Source organism: Melitaea cinxia, chromosome 27 (genome assembly GCF_905220565.1).
Source record: "Melitaea cinxia chromosome 27, ilMelCinx1.1, whole genome shotgun sequence".
Classification (NCBI taxonomy): domain Eukaryota; kingdom Metazoa; phylum Arthropoda; class Insecta; order Lepidoptera; family Nymphalidae; genus Melitaea; species Melitaea cinxia.
This window is the reverse complement of record NC_059420.1, coordinates 11,113,214-11,133,343: the sequence shown is the minus strand read 5'-3', so window position 1 is coordinate 11,133,343 and position 20,130 is coordinate 11,113,214. Positions and strand designations below refer to the sequence as shown.

The window sequence follows — 20,130 nt, the reverse complement described above, 5'->3', positions numbered from 1 at the left end:
TATCTGGGTTCGAAGTTTACAAGAGATGGAAAGTGTGAGAGTGATATTGAAAGAAGAGTGAATGCAGGAAACATGGTGAACGGAGCTTTGAACTCCTTTATGAGCAGTCGGAAGGTGTCTAAAAAGGCTCGTTTGGCTGTGCATGAGGGGGTGTTGCTTCCGACACTCATGTACGGAAGTGAAAGTTGGGTATGGCAGAAGAGACATGAAAGCAGAATAAATGCAGTTGAGATGAGAGCGTTAAGAAGTATGATAGGAGTTAAACTGAGTGACAGGATGAGAAATAGTGAGATAAAAAAACGGTGTGGTCTGAAAGAAGATGTAGTGACAAAAATTGAGAAAGGTATGCTGAGATGGTTTGGTCATGTCGAGAGAATGAATGAAGAACGACTGACGAAAAAAGTGTATAAGGCGAGTGTGAGTGGAAGTGTTGGAAGGGGTAGACCTAGGCGGACATTTCAAGACCAAATCGGGGACGTCTTGAAAAAAGGCCAGGTCAAGAGTACCCTAAACCGACGAGCATGTATGAAGGGAATAATGAAAGTGGATGAAGCGAAACAAGTATGTAAGGATCGTAGCAAGTGGAAAGAAGTGGTCTCTGCCTACCCCTACGGGAAAGAGTCGTGATTATATGTATGTATGTATGTAATAAATATTATATCTATAATATAAAAATGAGTCGCTGAATGTGTTGCTAAGCGCAAAACTCGAGAACGGTTGGACCGATTTCGCTAATTCTTTTTTTTTAATATTCCTTGAAGTACGAGGATGGTTCTTACGGAGAGAAAAATTCTAAAAAAAAATTTAAATTTCCTGAAAAAGTCTAAAAACAACACTTTTCTATACTCCCATACAAAAGATTTGTGATAATACTTAAAAGTCACTGTTAGGCGATACGAAGTTCGCCGGGTCAGCTAGTTACTTTATAAATATAGTGTCTGACAATTTATTTATATACTATTTTGTTTTAATACTATTTCAGCTTTATATTTCTAATCTTTGAACTATTATAATATTTTTTTATAAACATATATTTATATTTATAGATTTGTTTATAAATAGCCTGTGATAAAATTTTTGTTTAAAATTTTATTTTAATTTTTGTTTAAAAAGGTTTGTTTTAAATATTTAAATTACTGCACAGTACATATATTTCCATTAACTTGTTTGAACTTATGAACGATACACAAAGCCGAGCTTAACGCTATTGACAATTTTGTCAATGTCAAATTTGAATGGTAACCGTTTGTGTTTTGATTTCAAACTCGCTTTGGTTTGAATTTGTTTATACTTATCCGAATTAGAAATTAATTGATAATTTAATGGAAAATATAATATTGTAAAGTGAAAAGTATATTTTAACACAATGGACGATACTCAAGCGTCCTTGAAGGCGTCGGAGGCGGCGGCTGCGACGTAAGTCTATCAACAATGTTTTAAGGGTAAAATGAATGTTAATTTAAATAGTCTTCATAAATTTGAAACCCAACATAATATTGAAGGTTATAGTAAAGGAATTATAATATAATTAAACTAGTGTTATTTTGCAATTTTGAAATTTTACATTGAATTTTATTCATACAACTCTGAAGATTATTTTAGTGGTTTGAAATGTATGAATATAAGTATTATGTGCTTTCTTTTATTACTTAAAACAAAAGCACGTAATTATAAGCGCAAAGTTATTTAAAAGTACAGAATTTCATTTGTCAGTTGTGTAATATTTTTTATGTTTTTATATTTTTTGTTTTTATATATAGGCTACGGGCAGCTAAATAAACATATCAGTGATTGTTTAATACTATCACTATATTATATGTCATGATAATGCTGTTATTAAAAAAAAATAAGTCAGTTTTCTTTTATATTTTACTAGCCGACTTCTTCTTTTGCCATATATGTTAAAATCCCCCCCTTAATCCCCTTCCCCCCCTATAACTTAGAGGTATGAAAAATAGGTGTTAGCCGATTCTCAGACCTACCCAATATGCACACAAAATTTCACAAAAATCCAGCCGTTTCGGAGGAGTATTGTAACTGACATTGTGACACAAGAATTTTATATATAAGACTAGATTTCTGTATTAAAATACAGTCATAAAAAATTCTAAAAGTTGTTGTGTTGACCATGGTACATTGTTAACACAGTAATATTTTTTGAAAAGAATATTCTCAGTACAAAATTATCCTTGAATATTCAGGTTCATAATATTAGTATGTAGAGTATTTGTGTGTAAGATTTACAATATAACTACACAATCTCAATCAGTTTCTACATTAAATTTTATTCTTAACTCGATTGTATTTTTTTTATGTATCATCAGAATTTTGACTGGGTGAACCAATTTTGATGAATTTTATTTTAATTGAAAGGTGTTGCATGTAATTTGGTCCCATTTAAATTTAATTGAGATCTGACTTTACGAGTTATACCTAATAATCTGTATTTACCGTATATTATATATAAATAGATAAATAAATAAATAAATATTATATTTTTGTATTAAACCACATAAATTTTTACTGGGCTTATCAATTGTGATGATCCTTACTTTAATTGAAAGGGAATGCTTGTCTTGTGGTCATATTTAAATTTGATCGAGATCTGATGACTACTTTTTGGGTAATCTTTGATAGCACATATTTACTTGACTATGTTTTCCTCTACTTACATTGTATTACTTGTCGATGTAATTGAAGTTGTTTTTTTTTTTCATTTGCGAGCAAACATAATTATTTTACTTGGGTTGTTTAAAAAAAATTGCCAATTAGCCCTGAGTCCGTTTATTGTAACTATCTTAAAACTATGTTTATAATGTATTTGGTGTGTACAGTAAAGTAATAAATAGTAATTATAGTCAGTTGTTAATTGTTACTTCTAATTATTGTTTTATACGAGATAATAATTATTTTTGGTGGCAGTATTGCATATAGAAAGTTGAATTGACAAAATTGTTTAGCAGTATTGATATCAGGGCTTGTGCATTTAAAAAGTGCTTAGAATTCCTGAGCCTAGTAAAAAAATAATAATATAGGATATTAAAAATATCAATTTATTTTCCTCACAAGCACAAAGTTAATAAAAAGAGAAAAAAATAGTTTTTCATATGTATGAACAAATCTAGATCTTTGTTTTTATAATCTCATATTCCCTGCTCATCTATCATGGAATAGCTACCGCTTCGGTAGTGGTGCGTGTACCGTGTAGATGCATAACTGCAGGTCTTTGTGGGGTTATTTTATCGATCAGAATTGATTTTTGCAGATACAATTATTTCTGTAAATATTTGTCTCTTGCCGGGAGTCGTGAGTCTCCCAAATGTGGAGCTGTTAAACTCTCGGTGCTGGTTATTATCATAGAAACCTAATTGCAAGCAATTGTTAGTCATAGTGGAAATATATCCACCAATTTGAAGTGGAGCAGTGTAGTTGTGATGTATTATGGAGAATCTTTGAATCTTCTCTAACATGGAGAAAGAATGCCTATGTCCAGCCTTGGGATGTTATAGGCTGTATCATCATTATTAACCATCTATCATAACTACATTACATTTATATTTATTTTAATTTATACTTATTTATATGTCTTATAGAAGAAAACGCAGATCGTCAATATTGAAAAGCCAGAGACCTCCTCGGACACCATTCTCAGAACTGGAGTTCAACGTGGCCACCCCCACGGACACTGTAAAAAGCCGGCGCGTCAGCTTCTCACGGCGAACTGGTGTAGCGTAAGACTCTTTATCATATAACTAACTCTGCCTTGCGGTTTCACCTGGGTAAATTTCGATCCCATCCAAATGACTCCAGTCAAAAAGTCACCTATATGTCATTGTGGAGATCCAGCTATCATTACAACCAGTTTAACAGTTTTTGCGTGAAGAGTAACAACATCCATCCCCACAAACTTTACAGTTAGAATAATAATAGAAAGTAGAATAAATTTATTTTATTGCTTAAATAAATACATTTTATATCACTTCAAAAAAGTATCTTCTCATTTGTTTTGTTATCTTGGTAACAAAGCCTTTTTTTAACACTGATTTTAATAGTTAACATTGAAATAAATAAAGTTTAAATAGATGTAAATTTTTACAACAATTTCTATTCATCATTACATCATTACAGCCTATACAGTCCACTGCTGGACACAGGCCTCCACAAGTTTACGCCAAAAATAACGTGAACTCATGTGTTTTGCCCATAGTCACCACGCTGGGCAGGCGGGTTGGTGACCGCAGTACTGGCTTTGTCGCACCAAAGATGCTGCTGCCTGTCTTCGACCTGAGTATTTCAAAGTCAGCAGTTGGATGGCTATCCCGCCATCGGTCGGCTTCTTAAGTTCCAAGATGGTTATGGAACCTTGTTATCCCTTAGTCACCTCTTACGACACCCACGGGAAGAGAGGGGGTGGCTAAATTCTTTAGTGCCGTAGCCGTGTGGCACTTTTTCAATTTCTATTCAACTACTTTAATGTATTATTTACTAGTTGTGCCCACGACTTCGTCTTCGTGGAATAGTGACTTTGGACAGCTTTTTTGGATATATCTTTTGGTTTGTTTTGGACATCAGAATAGCTCTGATATAATTTTGTCTCTTGTCGCAAACTTATAAAACATTCACACAAATCTTATATATTTCCATACAAACTTTTATCCTCTGTTCTTTATTTTTACTGTACGTTTGTTAAGGGTAAAACTTTTGCAAACTTTTGCAAACTTTTGCAATTTTTATTTATATCGAATTAGCAGCCTAAAAATAAGTTTCAAGTTTCTAGCCCTAAAAATGACGATACTTGCATACAACTTTTCATCCCTACCTTTCAACCCCTTACACCTCTTTTTCCGCATTAAAAAGTAGCCTATGTCTATTCTCAAGTTCTAGACTATATGTATTCTATTTCATTTAAATTGGTTCAATAGTTTGGGCGTGAAAGCACGACAGACAGACAGACAGAGTTACTTTCGCATTTACAATATTAGTAAGGATGTCAATTCAATTATTGTTTAGAAGCTATATACTCTTTACAATAACTCAATTTACAGTCTTACAATGAGTGAGTCAGTTTGATCAGTCTTACAATGAGTGAGTCGTGTGTTATGTTAAATAGTTCTTACTTGATATAATGACCGATTTGAACTTTATATGTAATACATTACAAACCAACCATATTTAGAAGGTAATTTTAGGCAGTAGTTTTATATTTAAAAAAAAAAACTACCCAATTAACAGATTCAGATAAAAACTAATCCAACTTATCTGGTGCCTACTGCCTAAATAGTAAAGTTAAGTTAAAAGTAAGTCTAAGGATGAAAAAAAGACGAGAGAGGTCTAAATGTTATATGTTATAATTTTTATTTTCAGTGAGTTTATAACGAATGAAGCAACGACAACGTGGAAGAATTTTTATGAAGAGCAAAATAAATCTTTAGAATCGTCAGGTAATGAATCAGCAGCGAATGCACGACCAGCCAGCATAGGACATATAGGAAAAAGCATATTCGATCAACAGTTTGAAGAAGTAGAGTATGTAGACATCGGAGGCGCGTTGCAAACTAACTCAGCGGTTCAAGAATTTCAGACCTCACTAAATAATATTAATTTAACCCAACAATTTGCAGCACTGGAAACCACAGGTGACGATAGAAAACTTCGTCCCCCTACTCAAAATTTTGATTTGAGTCCCCTAACTGATCATAATAGCAAAGTGTTCGGAGATGAACTTAGTATTCCAGTAATGACAGAAACGTCGAATCCCATTAGCATCAATTTTTCAAACCTCCAACCATTGAGTTCTAATAGTAAGTGTGATGATTTAGATGAGATTCAAAGAGATTTGGAACGATCGAATCAATCAAACGTCGTTTGTCCAGGTCCGTTTACTGAAAGAGATTTGTCTGAATACATTGAGATAGATCTTAATATGACCAACGTTGGCGTGAGGAGTGATGACTGTGACATGTCTATAACAGATACGATTCAAAGTCCTAAAGTTCAAGAAGTTGTTAAAAGCAATATGTCTATGGTTAGAGATAAAAAATTAACTGTAAATGATGATTGGGTGGTAGATAAGGAGAATATAGCAATTAATCCTTACGCAACCCCGAAAGAATCTTTAAATTTTGCAGTTAACGAAGCTTCAGATGAGGTGCTCGTGTTTGATGGAAAGAAATTAACTGTACAGTTGGAGAATAAAGCTTTTAATGATGATTTAGATAATCTAAATGTTTCAAATAAAATTCCATCAGCTTCTAAAATTCCAGACGCGACTCCAAAGAGGAAAACAATTGTACTAAATACTGATGATGATTTACCAAATTTTATTCCGGTTAGGTCTTTGATAGGAAATCAAAGTAACAATGTTCTCAAAGATGTAGCTGAAGCTAAAAATTCTGTTATATATAACGATTTTGATTTATCTTTGACACAGGCTGTTGATAATGAAGTAGTTGGTGTTTCTATACCTAAAAGGCAAACAATTGTCTTCAATGATGACGCAGGGGACATTTCTTTAACTCAAGCAATACCATCTAAAGTTATAATCGAGAAAGAAGAAATGAGAAAAACTATACTGTATGATAATGAATTACCGAACATATCAATGACCCAAGCCTTGCCTTCGAATATAATAAGTGCCAATAAAAGTGTGCTCGAAAAACGAAAAACTATTGTATTCGAGGATGGTGATATATCTATTACACGAGCTTTACCTACAAACTTAATACTCGAAGAAAATAAAAAACCCTCGCAAAATAATACAGTTTATTTTCAAGATGGTTTGGATATATCAGTCACGCAAGCGATTCCGCAAAATATAATTGCTGCAAACTTAGAAAATATAGAATCTGTTAAAAATGATATAACTAATCTTTCAATGACTCAGGCTCTTCCTTCTAATATTCTATTGAACGAAACTAAAAATAATGTTCAAAAGACGGTAATTTATGATCAAGATGAGGAAATAGACATGACGCAAGCAGTACCTGATAATGCTATTATATCGAATAAAAATAATTCTGAGAAAAGAAAAACAATTGTCTATGAACAAGATGCAGGAAATATATCTATAACGCAAGTTATTCCTACAAATATTTTATTTGACATTAAAAAAAAAGTTTCAAATACCAGTGCGTCCATTATTACCGGAAATTCCATGAATAAATCTCTATTTAATTGTGAAAATAATTTTGAATCTGATAAAGTACAAAAAAACGAGGAAGGCTTAAGAGAAAATAAAACAATAAATGATGTTGATGCTGACGTTTCTTTTACCAAAGTTATATCTACTAATATTTTACAATCTCCAGAAGGAGAAAGCAAAATAGAGATTACGTCTTGCGATACTGACATATCTATGACTCGTGCTCTACCTACAAATATACTATTATCGGCTGAAGAACAAAATAAGAATGAAATATTTGAACCAATCAATAAAACCAATACAACTATACTTGTTGAGGATGCAAATAAAACTGAAATCAAAGATGTTTCAAACACAATTGGTAATATAACGAAATTCTACCAAGAATCCAAATTATATGCCAATGATGTGAGCAATTTATCTCTTACTAAGCCAATACCAGCAGAAATATTAATCGTTCAAAATGAAATGTCTAAGCGTAAAATGGATGTGAGCGAAAGTTTGTTCAAGGCTACTTCTAATATATCTACTGTTAATCAAGATATTATTGTTTATCAAACCGCAGAATTGAATGTAACGAAATCAAATGATATCAATAAAAGTTATACTAAAGTAGAAGATGTAAAATGTTCTAACATTTCTTTAGAACAAAATAATGGGTCAGTAAAACACGATCTTAGTGATAATTTGAATGGAAATGTCTCAATAAAAGAATCAAATGATTTTAATAACAGTAATAAAAACCAAAATGGACACGAAGACGATTTACAAAGAGAATGCGTTAGTGAAATGGAATTATTGTCAGTGTCTACTCATAAGTCGGCAGATGCTCATACTAAACAAAGTAATAAACCGAAAAAGTCTATACTCAACGAACTTTTAGATATGTCTTGCTCTTCTTTAGATGACGTGAATGAAAGATCTCCTTCAGATAATATTGAAGTTAATAACAGTGAATTGAAAATAATAAAAGACAACATTACTACTACTGTTGAAAAAGAATCTAATGATAGTATTTTTGTAATAAAAGATAGTGAAAGTGATTTTAAAATAGAAGAAATTAAAAAAAATTGTACAAAAGATAATACAATCAACAAAAAGTTACCTAAAATATCATACGAACTTGAAAAAGAAGAATCAGAACATGAATTGTTACAGCTGAAGGTCGATGAACTTAAACTAGCTGACGAAAACAATAGAAAATCTTTGAATAGACATTACGAGAAAGTATTGAGTTCAGATTTAAGGAAAAGCGGTAGTGTATTAGACAAATCTAACGCTAATAATGATCAAAATATATCGAGAGGCAAAAAATCCTTTCACAACGCAGATGACACGAAAGAACTGTTACAGATGCTTTCAGATATCACTGAAAGTCATAACGAGAAACAAGAAAAGAATAACACATTACCTCCGTCAGATATAAAAGCTTCGACATCTTACGAAAAAAAGAGCGAAGCAACGCGTTTCAGCATGATTCCAAAGAGGCAATCTATAGCTCTTAGTCGTGAGGAATTATTGACTAATATTTCAATGGCCCAAGCTGCATTGCAACAGTCTCGTTTCGAAATAGACGAGAGTGGAAGTATAGAAGATACTCGTGATTCTTCGGAAGATGAAGAAGATTTTGAAACTACAGAAGCTCCAAGAAAATCGGTTCGAATGAGTACCGATGTTGTTAAGACGTTACAGTTTGAGGAAGAGGACTCAACTCTTGATGTCAGTATGACAGCCGATATAAAAAGATCGCCGTTGAAGAAAACTGTTTTTGGTGATGTTTCATACATGACAGAAGATAAATCAAGAGTTATACCGGCCTATTTAAAGGATGTCTCAGATGGTGTTAAAGCTCTCATGCATGATTTGGTTAAACCTATGCCTGATATGATGCCACATGAAAATGTTGAACTTAATAACACAAAGAAATCCCCATCAACGTGCAGTACTCAGGTACAAGCGGACTTAATAACGTCAAGTCAAATAGATATTGACGTAGAATTGCGATCTACTCCAGAATCAGTCGGTGATATTGAATCTAATCAATCTATAGTCACAGAGGTAGCAGCTATAGGTAATAAAGCTGTAACGCATGCACTAAGACAATCTATCAAGTCTGTATCACCTCATACCGCTTTAGAAATCGAGCAAAAGCCGACAATGGAAACGAAAATTAACACTCGACAGTCCATACCCGGTCCTGTTATAGTATTTGATCATACTAACCCATTAAATAATATTCTTTTGACTCAAACTGCATGCACTAAAGTTCATAAATATGATCCGCTATCGTCTAATGCAGAAGAAAATGAGAAATCGATTACTGAAAAAAGTGATGTAACAAAAGTTGAAGTGGAAAATGTATCCGTGCACTATAATGTTGAAAGTCAAAGTCTTAATAGATCTAGGATTAGTGAAAATAAAACATTTGATTCTAAAAGTATTGAGTCTAATATCAGTAAGGCACTGTCTGTTGATCGGTCCACTGAAGGAATAGTAAGAGACGTCAAAGATACAGAAGTTAATACACTAATCGCCATGAAAGGTAATCAAGACCTTTTAGAATCAAATTCTTCCTTAACTCTGGTTGATGATGCCCTAACTCACCCAGCGTTTGACGTGAAAGTCGAATCCGAAGTTGAAATTCAGAAATCTCCACTACAAGTTATTTATAAGATGGATACCGATGATGAACAATTGCATAAAATGGATTCCGATTTTACGTCAAACGATGACTTCGAGAAGGAAGATTTCAGCGACAATCACACAAAGACAAGGAAACGTAGTTACAGTCCTACAAAACAAGACAAGAATAGACTGAGCAAGCCTGTTGAAGTGACTCCGAAACCACTTAATAAGATGCAAAAAATATCAAACAGTCCTCAAGTAATGAACAGTAAAGATCGGGAACAGTCAAAATCCTCCAAAATCGAATCCAAGATTGACCAAAAGTCTCCTAATATATCGAAGTTTAGTCCAGAAAAAAGATCGCCTAAAAAACGAAATAGTACTAAACGAGTAGAAGTAATAACAGTTCAACAACTAATTACTGAATGTTATAAAGATTCAGCGATTGATAAAAAAATAGATAAGCATATATTACAAACTCTGAGAGATGTTCCTTCTGAGAGTTTAGTCACAGAAACATTGTCGCGAACGATAGGTGCAAAAAGTGTAGACACAGTTAGTGAGAGTAGTGCGAAAGAGACAGAAGATACGGGTAGTGAGGAGTCCCGAACTATATCAGCTGTAGGTAGCCAGATATCGCAAGAAAACTGGCAACCTCAAGTTATCGACGAATTGAGTTCGAAGAATCTGTTAGCTGAAAGTAGTTCCAGTGCCAATGTGGTCGCCAAAATCAACAAATTGTCTTTTATGGGGTAAGTTATCTAAGGTTCTTTAAATATTATTACGCAATTTATTAATGTGCTTTTAAACATTTAAAAGGACGATGTGGGAAATTGACTTTGGAAAGAGACTTCATGTAGATGTAGTATTCTTAGTAGGCTAATCTTTCTAAAGAAAAAACCTCAAATATTTGAAACACACAATCGGATTCTATATAACAGAAAGATTGACTCCCCGCTGGCAAAATATCTTAATATTATCATTCCTGTTTGGCCATACTCTAACACCATAATGCACTTATATCTACCTATATTGACGATGAATCTCATGAAGAGTCTCCAAAAAGACTTTCTCACGTCGCCTCTTATCCTTAGTAGCACAAGCATAAAAAAAAAACAATTAGCTGTTCATAGTAGTAGTAGTAGTAGTATAGTCTGTATTAGTTTGTTGATTTCCAATCAAGTAGCTTCTTAATAACTTTTGAATATTTTTAAATAAATAATATTCCAAATTAGTAGGTTACCATTATCGACATCTGCTTAGTAGTACTCTAGTATTTAGAGTTTCTTGCATCCCATCAGGAGTCGCGACTGTGAATGGGAGTCGTCAGGTGGTGACGTGTGGGTGTTCCGTCTCTTGCGCACGCACTTGCGCCTCACCGTGCGTCTCGTGCACTCGCACCACAACTCGTCCAGAACGCGAGTGCGCGCAGACACCGCGTTGTCGGCGGTCTCCGTCGAGCCTGTACAGGGTAATAATATCAGAAATTATTATTGTTTTAGTTATTAGTTACTTAGTGAAATATTCATAAGCAAAAGAAGAAAATGTTTGTTTATGGATATTGGGAGTCGACCAGATGTTATATTTCAAATAACATCTGTCTAAAGGTGAAAAATCGAATATAATTAAAATCTAAAATTCGTTCTTATATTCGACCACTGGTTTTTAAAGAAGATCGTTTAAATTTTTCAGAGGAGAAGGACCCCCTGGCGGAGCTGTGCGTGCGGCTGGCGGGCGAGGCGATGCGCTACGAGTGTTCGCAGTGCGAGCGCGCGGGAGACGTGCCCGGCCTGCTGCGGCGCTGCGCGGCGGTCGGCCGCACGGCGCTGCTGTGGGCGCGCGCCATGCGGGACGCGCGGCTGCGGCTGGCTTGTGCAGTGACGCCCGGCGGGGACGTCACGCTCAAGGTGAGGCTGTAATGTAATGTTGGCGCTGGATACGAGACGGAGTTGTTTAGTTATAATTGTAAAACTTTCAGAACGTCGATTTAGTGAGGCTAGTTTCACCAGACGAGCTGTATTTTTTTTTTCAAAACTTTTGGATCAGAATATTTAGGTCTTTAGTGGTAGATCTCGGTATAATAATTCTCTATCAATAATTAAACGACAAAAACTTTTTTTTAAATTATGTTAACAACATCCATAGGCTCTCAGTTGCCCATGTCGTTTGTCCTACATAAAATTGTTGTACTATCGGCGTACTTTTTTTTTACAATATTTTAACGTGACACCAGCAGTTCTAAAACTGTCTAAAATTGCTAGGATGACCAAAAAAAATTATGTTTGTAAAGTAAAAAATCAAGACATGGACATAAGTCATATGGTGTCACTACCACTGTATATATTATGATTACAATTCAGAAGGGGTGTGTAGTAATTTTCGGTGTAGGTACCTTTATGCAAGTCGGGTCGTCGTTATAGAAAGTCGTACACAGAAAAGAAAGTCCAATTACAGCACTAAGAGATAGTTTAATGCACAACACAATAGATTAGAGTACATTGAATGACACATTAACGTGTGCTAGTGTGTGTATGACATCAGTCCCAACGCTGTGTGCACTAACCGCGCCGCCGCTTGTGCGCAGGTGGCGAACGTGCCGCTGCGCGCGGTGTGGGAGGTGCGGCTGCACGTGTCGCTGGCGGCGGGCGCGCGCGGCGCGTTCCCGCGCGCGCGGCTGCTGGACGTGCGCGCGCTGCTGGCCGGCGCGCCGCCCGCCGCGCCGCTGCGCCGCCTGGCCGAGCGCGCGCGCGCCGACTGGGGCCACGCGCCCGACGCCATCTGGTGACTATACCCGCCCGCCCTACCCTAGCTGAAGGATCCGAATCTCTCGTTTAATTCTCTATTTATACTATTTTTAACCGACTTCAAAAAAACGGAGGAGGTTACTCAATTCGACCGTATATATGTTTTTTTTTATGTATGTTCGGGAATAACTCCGTCGTTTATGGACCGATTTCGACAATTCTTCTTTTGTTGGAAAGGAGATATCCCTAGTTTGGTACCATCATAAGGAAACCAGGATCTGATGATGGGATCCCAGAGAAATCGAGGGAAACTCTCGAAAATCCGCATAACTTTTTACTGGGTGTACCAATTATGATGATTTTTAATTTAATTAAAACCCGATGTTTATCATGTGGTCATATTTAAATTTCATCGAGATCTGATTACAACCTTTGGAGTAATCTTTGATAATGTGTATTTACTTGACATTTTTTTGTCTACCTACGTTGTATTACTTGTCGATATAATTGAAGTCGGTTTTTCTTCGTTTGCCTGCAAACACAATTGTTCTCATTCAAATATAGTTTGTGTTGGGTTTTTCTACGTAGTCTCGGGGAACGCGAGAAGTTGCCGATTTTGGTTGTTATTATAGTCCAGACGACATGGTATATAGATAGAGTGGAGAGCTTAAAATCTAATAATAATATGGTGTAAAAAAAAAACTGACCAGTATTAAAACTTTTAAATACATAAATTTAACAGAGGTAAGGCACAGCTGGAAATTTCCTACTCAAAATACGGAGCATCCTGTGTACTGTTTTCAAGCAGTGCTGTGTTCCTATTGATGAGTAAGATGACCGGAGCTCCTGGGGGGCATTGAGGATTGGGTCGACAACGCGAGAGAATATTAGAAAAGATTTTTTTAGAATTTGGTGTTTTTGTATAAAAGTTACGTAATATAATGTGATAAAAATGAACCTTTATTTCTCTTGCAGGAAAATATTCAGATACTTGAAGAACAAGACGAGAGAAGACGATCTGCTTGGACTATGAAAATGAAGATACCTCCCAGTTACTACTGGAATCAAATTTAGACTGATGTGTTTATAAACTACTCACTACAAATCCACCACAATGCATCGCAACTTGATCTCTTTCAAATAAAAACGATATTTTTAAGTCGAAAATATAAAATCGGAATTATAATCCCTTTTATACAAAATAATAAGCTTTAACAAACATTTCATTTTAGACATATTTCCGCAGATTTTCTATTCGTTATATCTTCCAGTATTCTTCTTTTCAACACTAAGTATGAATTGATTTAAAAAAACACCAAAATACTCTTTACAATACTTTGTCATAAGCGTATTAAAACATTCCTAAAATAATTTCATAATAAAACTTTTATTACTAACTTCGACACCAACGTTTCATAGACTGAGTTGTACGTGCTTTAGATGCTCAAACTAATCTAACATTTTTAACATCGTTGTTTTATAATTATTGTACAAATTTATTGTTAATACAATTGGCATAAGCTTGCTATAAGTAAAAATAATGTATATTTGTTTGAATTCATTAATAACAATAAAATGACTTATAATATGATAATTATTATTCAGTAGAACAACAGGAAATTATTAGTTGTAATTGAAATTTAATGGAAATCAAGGCAACCGCTTGACTGCGCAAATTACTGCATATTGAAGTGCAATATTTGCGCATATCTTTATATCCCATAATGCAATTTGATGTAAAATAAAAATGTTTTTAATGTCTTTAAGTACAATATAAGATTTTGATGTTACTGTTTATGTTTAAGTTTTTGACAAAATTAAAACATATTGTGTGATTTTCTTTTAATTTTATTGAATTATAACCAATAACCATTACATTTAACTTACGTTTTTTAATGAATATGTACGTGTTCGAAATTAATCCGTTGCTAAGGTTTAAAAATTACATTAAATTTTTAAACCTTTGCAATATTCCGATCTCTTAACACTCCATATAGGAACCCCTCTGAAGAGATCTGCATAGACTTAATGTAATAAAGGTATTATTACTAAACGAATTAAACAGAAACAGCTACATAACTTAGGTTGGGCTCAGTAGGAATATCCTGATCAAACTCTGGAGCAGCCCTACTGCGGAAGTGCCGCTACCTCACAGAAGATCACAGCTAAATAATACTGTTTTCAAGGAACGATTGTGTTCTTGTGGTGAGTGAGGTGACTAGAGCTCCCGGGGATGATTTAGGGATAGATAGGCAACATGCTTGCAATGCTTCTGGTGTTGCTGACATCTATAAGCTACCGTAATCGCTTACCATCAGGTTACATCAGGTCATCCATACGCTTGTTTCCGACCTACTTCTATAAAAAAAGCTTATAAAATTACAATGATCTCTTATTCCATACTAGCGACCTCTGTCCGTCTATATTTTTGACGTTACAACGTCTTAATAAATCGATGAACTCGGCGGTATTCACGAAAAAGGATGACTCATTGTGTTACACTCATCAGTTTCCCGTTTCAATAATCATTATCTCGTTGCAATTAAGCCGCTTCCCGCCGTCTGTATGCTCAGATCTTTAAAGCTACGGAACGAATTTTGATGCGGTTATCTTTAGTGAATAGAGTAATTCCAGAGGAAGGTTTATATGTATAATACACTCGCGTGCAACTGAATCGACTCAAGCCGTATATTGGTATAAAAGTTCGATTTTTAGAAAAATGGCTTATCCGATTTTCTTGTTCTTTTTTTTGTTTGAAAGCCTAATCTTTTCTCTTAAAAAATGTTATCCTAATGAGAAAAATCGGTTGAGTATTTATTGATAAAATTTAATTTGACAGAAATGCATAAAAAATGAAGAAAAATGAAAACACCAACATAATGAATAAAAAAATTATTTTTGATAGAAGTAAAGTAAATTAAAATTTTCAATACTTTGTATTGCCTCCCCTAGCTTTTATAATGGCTTGCATGCGATTTTTCATTGATTTTATCACTTTTTTCATAAAATCTTGAGGTATCGTATTACATTCTTCCTCTAGCGTAGTTTTGAGCTCGACGATGCTTGATGGAGCCGTATCTCTAGCTCGCACCCTCCGTTTGAGCTCATCCCATAAATGCTCAATGTAATTCAGATCAGGACTGAGGGCTGGCCACATCATCGTCCCAATTTGCACCTCTTGAAGAAACTGGCGAGTAACACTTGCTGTATGGCACCGAGCATTATCATGCATCAATAGAAAATCTTTTCCTATGTACCCTGCATAAGGTACAACATGATCGAGGAGAATGTTTTCCACGTACTTTTGAGCTGTTAGACCACCACTCCGACCACCACCAGGCACGAAAACAAGCTCGGTCTTCCCTTCATATGATATTCCAGCCCACATCGTGACTGAACCACCGCCATATGATACTGTTTCAGCGAAATAGCATTGCGAGAACTGTTCCCCTGGACGCCTGTATACTCGGTCTCTTCTGTCATTGCCATGGAGACACATTCCGCTCTCATCAGTGAACAGGATGGAGCTCCATTAGTCAATAGTCCAATTGAGGTGTTCACGAGCAAATTAAAGTCGGGCTTGACGGTGACCTGCGGTCAGTTTTGGGCCTCTGGCTGGCCGTTTAGGAGTTAAATTGGATTTCTTCAGCCGTCTTCTAATTGGCCACTGACTGACAGCCACTCCTCGAACCCTTCTGAGCTCCTGTTGCACATCAACGCCTGCGAGATAACGATTTCTCAACGAAGTTGAGACAATGAAGCGATCGTCCGTCTCAGATGTGCTCCGGTGTCTATTGGTTTGTGGTCTCCGAACGAAGCTACCGTACTCTTGAAACCTTCTGTATACTCATGAAACAGCTGATTGGCTCATGTTAAGTTTACGAGCGACTTGCCTTTGATTATGGCCCGTTTGCAACAAACCTACAACTTGGACCGCTGCATCTGAGATATTGTCTATTAGATCGCAATTAAAATACTGGGAGCTTAAGGATATGTATACCTGTCAACGTTTGACGAGTGATTGATAAGAAATATGGGTCACGTGAGCTCTTATACATGATTTAGTCTCGCAACTCATGGGTACCGCAACGGGTAATTTCTGTAACGCTCATGTTTGATCGTATTTATTTAAAAAGTTTTTTCATTGTTTATTTGAAAATGGCTATATTTATGAAAAAAAATATATGTCTTTGGAATAAAAAAAACTTTTACGAAAATCGGATAAGCCATTTTCCGAAAAATCAAACTTATATATCAATATACGGCTTGAGTCGATTCAGTTGCACGCGAGTGTATATGCATAATAGTAGAGGAACACTGATAGTTTTTGCAACCATGCGAAGCCGGGCCGGGTCGCTAGTTTAGTATAAATCAGTATGGCTCTTGACAGCATATAATTAAAATGAATATTTTCGAACATATTACAGATTTAAAATGCTGGGTCATAACGGCTGCGGAGGTACCGGCCGGGGACCACTTTTTGGGCACGAATTTTTTTTCGAAATTGTATGTTCGTACTTAAGTTGGTATTTTTAATCAGAATTTATACTTTTGGGAGTAATCTTGATAATGCGTATTTACTTTGATAATTTTTCGTCCACCTACGTTGTATTTATTACTTGTCGATATAATTGAAGTCGGTTTTTTTTTTCGTTTGCCTGCAAACACAATTATCATACTTACACTAGCTGACTCGGCAAACGTTGTCTTGCCGCTAAACGCTATTTTAAAATAGGGGTTGGTGGTAGAAGGGTGAAAATTTAGGGTTGAATGTATTTTTCAACGCTAAATCATAATAAAATAAAAAATAAATAATTTATCTAAAAATTAAAAAAGAAATTGGGTTGAATACCCTTAATATTTAGGGGGATAAAAATAGATGTTGTTCGATTCTCAGACCTACCAAATATCTACACAAAATTTCATGAGAATCGGCCAAGCCGTTTCGGAGGAGTTTCACTACAAACACCGCGACACGAGTATTTTATATATTAGACTAGTTGTGCGTTTGTTATTTTTTTTGTCTACTTACGTTGCATTACTTGGTGATGTAATTGAAATGGTTTTTTTTTGTTTGCAAGCAAACTCAATTATACTTGTTATGTGTGATGTAAGTTGTTTGAAAATTTAAAAAAATAAGCAATGATTATCACAATTTAAACACTACAGATGTGATGATTTTTTACCATCTAAACAGAAAAACCTAAACCTAAATCCCTACCTAACGATCCGAGTATAGAAGAGAATAAAAAAAGCATGATAGGTTGAGGACCAAGATTTTTTATAAATCATATAATTAATAAATTGTATATTAGATTTAAATACAAGTGATAAAATAAATTCAAATTTTGACTTTGATTTAATAAAATATACAAATAGTAACAATGTTAAAATATTAAATAAAAACGGTAAAGTTGATATTTACTTCTTTTGCTTCGAAGTTGAAGGTTTAGATGAGTCTTGTATTTTGGAAAATTGGTTGACAGCGAGACAATATTTCTCTGAATGATAAGTTCTTGATATTTGTGAGAGCAGTGGACTACCGTGAGGCGAGTTTAGCCACAACGCTGCGTTACCAGTTTGACTGACCATTGCGATGAAAGCAATTAGCATTCTCGTATTCAACAACCCACGCTGAATTTGAGGCTGTTTCAGTAAAGTCTGAAGGATGGCGCCATCGGGCAAGCCGTTGATTAGTTCAAAGACACTTGAACCTCTTTCTCCGATCAACCAAGATGCGGCTGCTGGAACATTACATCCGGTTGATCGAAGAGCTAAATCAGCATCTTCATACGAAAATCCAAGTTCTTTTAGCGCAGCAATAGATTCAGGGTTTGGTGGGTCCATTATCCTAGCTCTCCATACGCGAAACTTCTCTAAGAATCGTCTTAAATATTCAGCTCGCTTGTAAGGTTCGTCACCAGTTAATGGCGCCGATGATGTACCTTCAGAATCAGGAACATTTAGTCTAGCTGCGATTTCTTCTGGGGTTATAACTTGAACTGCAATTTGTTGAGTTCGCCGGGGCTCATCCAATGCCGCTGATAGTTGAGTTAATGTCAATTCGTAGTTTCTTCCAGCTGCAGCTAACCTTGCTCCGGCTTCTATGAGTGATATTAAAATTTTCCTTAATTCATACGACAATTCGTTAGTTGAAAGTAATGACTGTAAATTTGGTTGTCTAATGGTATTATTCGGAGTAGGAAGAGAAGCAGTCGCGGCTGCAATAGCACCTTGTTGCGGAGCCCTGACTGCTCCCAAGTCCCAAAGGGCCCCAGCCTCAGGAACGCGTCTTTCTATCAAAAGTAACTCTTCATACATAGCTATTTGTTCCTGCCCAAGTGTCAAAAAATCATGTAAAGTTGTCGTGTCGAAAACTCGCACGATTTTATACCGAGCTGGTCCATTTTCACCGGTGGGATAAAAATGATCTATGGCACGATTTTTAACTTCTTCAATAAGTGTATCTTCTGAGAAGTAAGTGGTGAACATTTGGCCTTCTGGGCTGATAACTTTTACGAATACATTGTTACCAGCTATAACTGAGTCCGAGACTAACATTTTGAAAATCGATATTATTTATGTTGATTATGTTAGTTGTGATTAGAATGAGGAAAAGAAATATGCTTGTAAAAAAGAATATGAGCCACAAAATTAGTTTTAACATTATTTCACGCCATTGTCGATCTTATTTGACATTGCTTTATTTTTATAAATAATATAATGTTGTCATTATGACAAAAAGTTTAAGTAAATTTCGGAAATGTTCAGAAATAAATTATTCATTTAATAAAATACAATTTTACCAGGTAAGCAGATAAGTGAAGGTCGACTTACCAACTTGGGAACTTAGACAAGTAGCAGCAGAACTCTAAATTAGTTCTTTAGTTTGTTTTTAAAGAGCTAAAAGAATTTTCAAAAAGTAAAGTTTAATATGTGTAACTTCTTTTATTTATTTATTTTTACTTTTTCTATGACTATTTGTTTTAATATGTTAATTTATTGATTCAACAAGTTGTATAATATGTTAATGTAATTGGTCACTAATAGATGGCGGTACTTGTATTTTTAATCGCGCTAATGTTTGGATTTTTCTAAAACTTAAGTTAAATGTGTTACATTCATGTATGTCCCGTGGGCGGAAAAGAACGCCACCGCACCCATAGAAAAGACCCCTTAGGTCAGTAACCCCTTAGGAGCCTGGGCTAGATCGTTGTCCAACGGCATCCCTATCCCTACCACTTCTCTGGCATTAAAGCCGGAAGCAGTCACCAAAAGCCAATTGCTTAACATAAAGGCTTATCTAGACAGCGTTAGGGCAAATCTTGACAGCATGGCGGCTCTCATAGAGCAATCCCTTGGTAGTTTTTAATGGCTACAAACGCTAGGAACAAACCGCGATCGCTCAGCGTTGTTACTTTCAACGCAAACGGCCTTATCCGGCAAATTGACTTAGTATGTCAATTTTTGAGGGACCACCCCGTCGACGTCATGTTAGTTAATAAAACCTTCCTCAAGCCGTCAATTAGAAGTCCTAGGATAGCTAATTATCGGCTTGTTAGAAATGATAGGGACTCCGCCCGCGGAGGCACTATCATTTACTATAAGTCTTCCTTGCAT

General features: G+C 35.4%; 2 protein-coding genes and 1 long non-coding RNA gene across 3 annotated transcripts; 2 read left to right on the top strand and 1 right to left on the bottom strand.

The window, feature by feature from the left end:
* Positions 1–1,366: 1,366 nt before the first annotated feature.
* On the top strand, positions 1,367–12,425 carry LOC123667023 (the record flags this gene model as incomplete). Its single annotated transcript, XM_045601032.1, has 8 exons — positions 1,367–1,416; positions 3,594–3,731; positions 5,365–8,153; positions 8,223–9,757; positions 9,884–10,518; positions 11,068–11,237; positions 11,459–11,673; positions 12,351–12,425. Coding segments are annotated over exons 1-8 (5,607 nt in total), but the record flags the coding sequence as incomplete, so codon positions are not given.
* A 61-nt stretch (positions 12,426–12,486) lies between these two features.
* Positions 12,487–14,349, top strand: LOC123667092. The gene is made up of 2 exons (XR_006745385.1): positions 12,487–12,547; positions 13,486–14,349. It is a non-coding gene; the product is annotated as an uncharacterized LOC123667092 (long non-coding RNA).
* Positions 14,350–17,856: 3,507 nt separating this feature from the next.
* On the bottom strand, positions 17,857–19,071 carry LOC123667196 (ubiquitin-associated domain-containing protein 1). Its single transcript, XM_045601159.1, has one exon. The coding sequence runs from the start codon at positions 19,069–19,071 to the stop codon at positions 17,932–17,934; it is 1,140 nt and encodes a 379-aa protein (XP_045457115.1). The 3' UTR covers positions 17,857–17,931.
* Between the last annotated feature and the right edge of the window lie 1,059 nt (positions 19,072–20,130).